The sequence below is a fragment of the Bidens hawaiensis genome, unplaced genomic scaffold, assembly GCF_021521415.1.
Source record: "Bidens hawaiensis isolate Kalapana, Puna unplaced genomic scaffold, B.hawaiensis_p1.1 tig00002123_1, whole genome shotgun sequence".
Lineage (NCBI taxonomy): Eukaryota > Viridiplantae > Streptophyta > Magnoliopsida > Asterales > Asteraceae > Bidens > Bidens hawaiensis.
The window spans coordinates 3,722,072-3,729,128 of NW_027491112.1; the positions used below are offsets into that span (position 1 = coordinate 3,722,072).

Consider the following 7,057-nt stretch of genomic DNA (forward strand, 5'->3'; position numbering starts at 1 on the left):
AGCACGAAATCACTCAGTTTGAGCATGTATTGGACCTGTATTAACTGGTTCTGGAACTTAACAAACCTGTATAAAAATTGCCTAAACTAGATGGCGGCTGATTTTTGTCATCTACCACAGAAAACCTTTTAAGAAACCTTGTGTGCGGTAAAATAAGTAATAATTTAAACCCAAACTACATATGAGAAATTTTGTTTTAGTGGGATTGGTTTTGCTATCTAAAAGAGGGTTGAGGTACAGCTTGTTGCCCGCTTACCTTTACCTGCTACTTCATTGTAAATCGTTTAGATGTTTTGTGTATTAAATTTGATCATTTTCAAAAAAAAAAATAGAGAAATTTAATTTAGATTGTTAGTAAATCAATGCATTTTGTTTTGTTCATCAAGGGATTGTTATTTTTTCTTTTAAATAAAAAAGGATCTATATGAATTAAGCTTCTTGCATTGGCTTGTTTTATTATAAAAGTCAAAACATTCGTATTATGTTGAAAAAGATAAGGAACTGGTAATGTATCATTAAATTCATCATGAATCATGATACCCTTGTTTTCTCTAATTTCATGAATTGACTTATTTAATTATAAAAGTCAAAATATGTTTCTTCTATTAGTTGCCTTATGATCAGTATAAGTCAAAGCATACCGGTTTGAGTTGCCACTTGCCACCAACTTTATGGTTATTTCTTTAAAAGTTTATAAATCAATCAATCATACCCAGTGAAGTCCCACAAATAGTCAAGCTATAAATAGGGTCTGAGGAGGGTGGATGTAGGCTCACCATACCTCTATCCAACGGGATAGAGAGGTGGCTTCCAGCGAGACCCTCAGCTCTAGACTACATTCGTATGACGCAATATAAACTGAAATCAAAGTTCAACTATAATATAGTTGATAATAGCACGTAATAAAAATGATAGTACTATATATATATATATATGGGTAAAATTAAAATACAAAGGACAACAAAAATGAGAATGGTGAGAAAGAATCCAGTCCATTGATCTTAGATTTGAATGGTTGAAATTAATTTAATAAATAAAAATTGATGAAAAGGACATGAAGGTAATAACACATCTTTGTTGACTTTTCTCTCTCCACATGCAAGGCACATGTCAATTCTCCCCATTATTTTAAAATGTCCATAACTTTTTCATATGACATTATTTTTTTAAAAAAAATTCACCATAACAATAAGCGTTTTTTTTATCTTTAATATGAGTATCATATTGTTATATAAAAATAAAAAAAATTAATGGGTTTTTTTAATTGAGTTTTTTTGTTGTTCATTGTGTCATTGTGTAATATGTTGTTTCCATTGTGTTTTATGTTTCAAGTCATTGTGTTATATGTATTCACCGTTGTGTCTTACGTTTGAGGTCATTGTGTTATACGTATTTACCATTGTGTCTTACGTTTTAGGTCATTGTGTTATACGTATTCACCATTGTGTTTTATGTTTTAACATGTATTAAGCATTGTGTTTTATGTATTAGATAAAAAGACACAATGGTGTGCGAAAAGACACAATGTTATGCGAAAAGTATTTATTTCTCTCTAAAAATCCTTAACTTTAATTCTACTTCTCCAATAATTCCTATCTCCAACCATGTTCTCGGAGAGATTTAGGTCTATCAAATCATGTTTAATCCTCTCATTCTAAGTCAATTTAGGTTGTCCTCTACCCCTCCTCCCCTCTATATTAATGTTTTCTACGGATCTAACCGGATTTGTCATCTGTCTTCTCTTCACATGTCCAAACCATCTCAATCTCCACTCTCTTATCTTGTCTGATATGTTAGATATCCCTAATCTCTCTCTAAACACAACGTTTCTTATTCGGTCTAACCTATTATATTAAGCACCAAGTTTTATTGGCTTTTTGATATCACCAATAAAAATAAGCATTATTCATACTCAATCACAAACATGTTTTAAATGTCGTTTTAAATATTTTATTTATTTTTATATCTTAATTCGACCAACTTAAATATTTTTAGTTTAATTATGGTGTCCCCCCCCCCCCCCACACCCACCCACACCCACACCCCTCACGTTCGAGCTTCGTCACTGGAACGAGATATTGCCTAAAGAACCGACAAGCAAGTATACCCACGTACTTGACAGGTTAGATTATTCAAAAGCAACAAAAATTAACTCTTTGGACTACTTCAACTTCCAGCGGTCACACGCGTGTTCCAAGCTCATGTCACTGTCTTGTATCAACAACATATTCCAATTTAAGCGTTTTGTTCTTTTGAAGTGCATAACACTCATTTACAAGTAAATAAGGTTTATTGGATTTTAATAATCCTAACTGGTATTGACCGATAATAATTCATATTTATTTTATCGTCCCTGATGGTCCCAAATTAAAAATGTAGTCCCTAATGGTCCCCCGTTAAAAAAGACTTAACAGCGTTATACTTTTTTTCCTGAATTTCATACTAATGTTTTAGGGTTTTTGATTGGATGAAGAATACGAGTCGATTGATTTAAAACCTAGCTCGAAACGGTGATCCAAAACGATTAAACAATGCTTCAGTTCGGTGATGCCGAATTTGAATTATAATGTTGATATACTTCCAACAATCACCTCGTAAAACTTTGAAATGGTCGGTAACAAATTAAAAGTTAGAAGTTTTACCAACAAACGAGTGAAAGTCAGAAATATTAAAAACCAATACCCGAAAATTAAAAAAATAATATTCATGTGGCCACCATCCCCACCCTCTCTATTCTCAGCCGCCAACCCTTTTACGTCTCCCGCCAAGAGCAATGCCACATCAGAAGGTATTGTATTTTTTTTTATCTATTATTAACACTTGTGTTTATTTATTTATTTATAATAATCTTTTTGTTATTCAACGCATTTGCTGCTTTTTGTTTATTATTGTACCCAATGTTATTCACTGATCATGTGCTGCAATTATCAGTTTAATCAGTGCGGTCTCCGAGAATTTAAACACCTCGGCTTAGCCAAAATAAAAAGGCCCTTAGGCGGCCTAACAAGTAACGAAATATATAAACTAGTAATTTTAAACGACATTAGCATTATAATAATAAGTCAATAAACATAACAAAAATATAGTAATCAAAATATAGCATTCTTTACCATTGAAGGATTGCGGCTAGAAATCTCGAATTCAATCGACCGTGATGCCGTGTGTTTTTGTTTATTTAACTTTTTTATTTATTGTAAATTTAGTTTGGGCTCGATAGCTTAAATGGATTACAGATATAAAAAAAGGTATTGGCCCAATATATAATAAGATGATTAAGATCAATACCTGTTTTATAAAAAGAAATTTAAAATATATATGTAAAAAAATTTGTTTTGCCGAGTTATTCAATTCAAATTCATCGTGTGCGTTTTTGTTTTGCTGAGTTATAACAATTCGTTCTTGATCATATTGATTAGCGGATTAAATAAGCCTTAGTGTTTGTATGCGAATATTGTTTAAATTTATGATTTGGATGCTGCTTGTACAGGAGGTATCTAATGCTGCTTCTGCAGAAGGTATCACTAATGGAATTTGTAGGCTTGCCATTGAAAACAATTTGTTGGAGAATTTTAATATCGATAACTCGACTTATGCCACCCGCCAAAATAAGAGCAGCATTTTATTCCAAATTCGATAATGAGAAGTCTGATCAATAGGTTAGAATAAAAATGATTGAGTTGGTAGCAAAAGGTCTTGCTACATTGGAGGTACGGTGGACGGAACGCGTAATATTTTCTAGTTTAATTGTGTATATATGGTTACATGAATTATTATTTATTAGGTCTCACTCAAACACTCTGGATCACTTTTTATGTATGCTGGTCACGAGGGTGGAGCGTACGCGAAGAACAGTTATGGCAACTTGTTTACAGCTGTTGGCGTTTTTATTCTTGGTAGTATTTTTCGAGCGTGGGGCAGTGAAGCTAGTGAAAAGCAAGTGGAGTTCATTCAGTTTCTTGAGGTTATTTTTATGCTAAACGCTGCGATATAGTTTGATGGATAATTATTTTAATAATTTGATTACACTGTTTTTTTTAGCGTGAACACATGTGCGTATCGATGGAATTGGTGACTGCTGTTTTAGGAGACCATGGTCAACGACCTCGTGAAGATTATGGTAAGAGTGAAAACAACTTTTTTATGTTTTAGTTTGCAGAAGTTATGGTTAAATTATGCTTTTTTGCCACTTATTTGACTTACCCTGTGCAGTTGTTGTGACTGCTGTCACCGAATTGGGCAACGGGAAGCCTAAGTTCTACTCAACGCCAAAGATCATTGCGTTTTGTAGAAAATGGCGGTTACCTACAAATCATGTTTGGTTGTTCTCAACAAGGTGATTGATTATCTAAATGCTGCATACATGAAAATCAAAACATTTAAGAAATGTTGAAAATTTTTTTATATACTGTAAAACTTTTAGTAAGACCATGCGTAGTCAAAACGCCCCACCCTTGGGCATTTTGCGCCATGTGGCATCCCCGTCAGCAATGGAGAGTTTTGCAAAAAGTGGTGTAGTGGGCAAAACGCCACAACTCTCCTATAATAATTACATATATTCCCCTCTCTCTCTCCCCTCCCCACACACAATTTTATCAAAATGTGTGCCATCATCGCGCTTTGTAGGAAACGCCCACCGTAAAACGCTAGGCCAAAAGGGGGGGGGGGGTACTCCCGGCGTTTCAGAGTCAGAATGCCACAAAGTTGTGGCACTACAGATGGTCTAAGAAAGTATTAATTTTTTTTCATTTTCTTTCCCATATCACTACCACTTCTAGCTAATCAAACAGGCGTGCGTTCGTTTTTTTCAAGGAATTCAGTGTCATCGTTTTTCGCTGCTTTTGATGCACTACGCGAGGAAGGGACAGCTACATCTGTATGCAGAGCTCTTGATGAGGTGGCAGATATCTCTGTGCCAGGTAAATATATATATATATATATATATTTCCATCAAACAGATATTATGAAAACTAGTGTATATAGACAGTATGAATGAGCGAATGACTAGATACAATGTGAAGTACTAAATCATATATAAATATAATATATATATATATATATATTCTAAAATAAGTTTAAATGATTACAGGATCAATAGACCACATAAAGATGCAGAGGGAGATTTTGGAAGGCCTTGTTGCACGGATCGTAAGCCACGAGAGCGCAAACGAGATGGAACTGGTTTTAAAAGATTATCCTTTACCAGTATATGAAGGTTTGCTGGCATTAAACTCTATTCAAATTGTATCGTTTGGGCATACAATTACATACTTACATTCACCATTTATGTAAAGTGATACGATAATCTTCTGACAACAGTTAATCAAGATTTGGGACCCGGGCCTGTGGGAAATATTTGCTGCAAATAGATCTGATGAAAAACATGTAATGCTTAAGTCTCATTTTTTAATACCGTACGGTTTCTGAAGACTAGTGATAAATCTTGATATTATGAATGCAGCTTATAAAGGTACTTCTGGAGAATACCGGTACCTTCCTTATGTCCTGATTATGTGGACTGGTTTGGAATTGAAGCTGCTGATCCATCGGTTGTTTTCAAGTTTTTAGAAGCAAACCCTTCCGATTATTCTACCGCTAAGTTACAGGTAATACCGTAATAGTAATATCACCTCTCTTACATAAATTTAGCACATAATAGCGTTCGGAACAGTATTTTAAAATGTTTATATTGCATTTTAATGTTTTGCTCAGGAAATGGTTCTGTTGATGAAAGAAAAGGGTTTAGCTGAATTTAAGTGTTACCATAACTTCCGAAAAAGTAACTCAATATCCAGTAAAAATCTTCATTATAAGATGGTGATACGTGTTCGTAATGATTCAGCCTTCAGGAAGTACCAGAAAGAGATGAGGTCTTTCGTCTTCTTTACTCTTGATTAGTTTTGGAGTCGTTTCATATTTATATACTTTGTGTCTTCAGGTGCAAGCCAGACCTGTGGCCGTTATATCGAGGTATACGGTCATACTACTAAACATAATACAACTGAAATGTAACTTTATTGCATGCAACATTATTTTAGTGATTATCATAATAATTTTCATATATCTGCTTTGTTAGGTTTTTTTGTTGATATTAATTTGTTCAAGGCAAGTAAAGAGAAAGCTGCAGAGATGGCCAAAGCTAGCATAGATGTTGGAAAAGGTGACAAAAATAGTGATGATATAGCCGGAAAAAAAGGTTTAGCGGATGAAGATGCAAATCTTATGATCAAGTTAAAGTTTCATCCATACACGGTATGCTTGTTTTAAACCAAGTATGATGTGTATATTCTGTTTATTGTTCTTCTGTGTAAATTACTTTTTGCTGACATAATATTAATTGGGTGCAGTCGAGGACATTTTTAATTCGCAACGGCTTGCCAGTTCTTTTTAAAGATGGTCTAGCTGCCTACAAAGCCTACTACCCTCAGGTAAAACTAGGACTGGCAAGACGGGTGGGCCGATTTAAAACAGGTCCAATCTGGTTCAGGTCAAAACGGGCTTAGACCATAGGTTCGGGTTAAAAACGGGTTCTAACCAAAAAATAGGTTCATGTATAAATGGGTTCTGACCAAGAATAGATTCGGATAAACACGAATCCTGGCCAAAATTAGTTCGGGTTAAAATGGGTCAATATTAAAAAAAATTAAATGACCAAAATCATCAAAAATATAAACGAAAACTGTTAAAAAAATCTATCTGGTTTTTTGCTAATATTTTCTTGTTGAATTCATCTTCGCCAACTTCATGTCAATCGTCTGTACTCACGAGTCATACAATGACAGTTTATAAGAATCATACCTAGCAAAACGAGCGAGGTGGGGTTGCGGGTCAGAACGGGTTCGGGTCACAACTGGTTGTTTATAAAAATGATATTTTTATATTCGCGTTAGAATGGGTTTCAACAAAAGTTTGTACAGGTCAAAACGGGCCAGTTTAAAAGAATAAAGAGTATGAATGAAATTAAGATTTTCATGACCAAAAAAAATTACTTTTTGATTAAAAAAAATTACTTTTTATTTGTTATGTCGTTCTTATAATTTTTAAATAAAACTGCCATAAA

General features: G+C 34.0%; 2 protein-coding genes across 2 annotated transcripts; both read left to right on the forward strand.

The window, feature by feature from the left end:
• The first annotated feature begins 3,668 nt into the window (after window positions 1-3,668).
• On the forward strand, window positions 3,669-5,506 carry LOC143606481 (tRNA ligase 1-like). The gene is made up of 8 exons (XM_077082244.1): window positions 3,669-3,707; window positions 3,782-3,961; window positions 4,039-4,117; window positions 4,210-4,333; window positions 4,810-4,916; window positions 5,087-5,202; window positions 5,317-5,382; window positions 5,459-5,506. The coding sequence occupies exons 1-8, from the start codon at window positions 3,669-3,671 to the stop codon at window positions 5,504-5,506; spliced, it is 759 nt and encodes a 252-aa protein (XP_076938359.1).
• Window positions 5,295-6,451, forward strand: LOC143607508 (tRNA ligase 1-like). The gene is made up of 3 exons (XM_077082936.1): window positions 5,295-5,867; window positions 5,936-5,967; window positions 6,074-6,451. Exons 1-3 carry the CDS (start codon window positions 5,713-5,715, stop codon window positions 6,262-6,264), a joined length of 378 nt encoding a protein of 125 aa, XP_076939051.1. The 5' UTR covers window positions 5,295-5,712; the 3' UTR covers window positions 6,265-6,451.
• The last annotated feature ends 606 nt before the right edge of the window (window positions 6,452-7,057 follow it).

Bases quoted from the DNA above. Each gene is read 5' to 3' on its own strand.
- LOC143606481 (XM_077082244.1), top strand. From the start codon at position 3,669: ATGATTGAGTTGGTAGCAAAAGGTCTTGCTACATTGGAG. The intron at 3,708-3,781 runs GTACGGTGGACG...ATTATTTATTAG, and splicing joins AAGGTCTTGCTACATTGGAG to GTCTCACTCAAACACTCTGG. The intron at 3,962-4,038 runs GTTATTTTTATG...TGTTTTTTTTAG, and splicing joins AGTTCATTCAGTTTCTTGAG to CGTGAACACATGTGCGTATC.
- LOC143607508 (XM_077082936.1), top strand. From the start codon at position 5,713: ATGGTTCTGTTGATGAAAGAAAAGGGTTTAGCTGAATTTAAGTGTTAC. The intron at 5,868-5,935 runs GTCTTTCGTCTT...TTGTGTCTTCAG, and splicing joins AAGTACCAGAAAGAGATGAG to GTGCAAGCCAGACCTGTGGC. The intron at 5,968-6,073 runs GTATACGGTCAT...CTGCTTTGTTAG, and splicing joins CCTGTGGCCGTTATATCGAG to GTTTTTTTGTTGATATTAAT.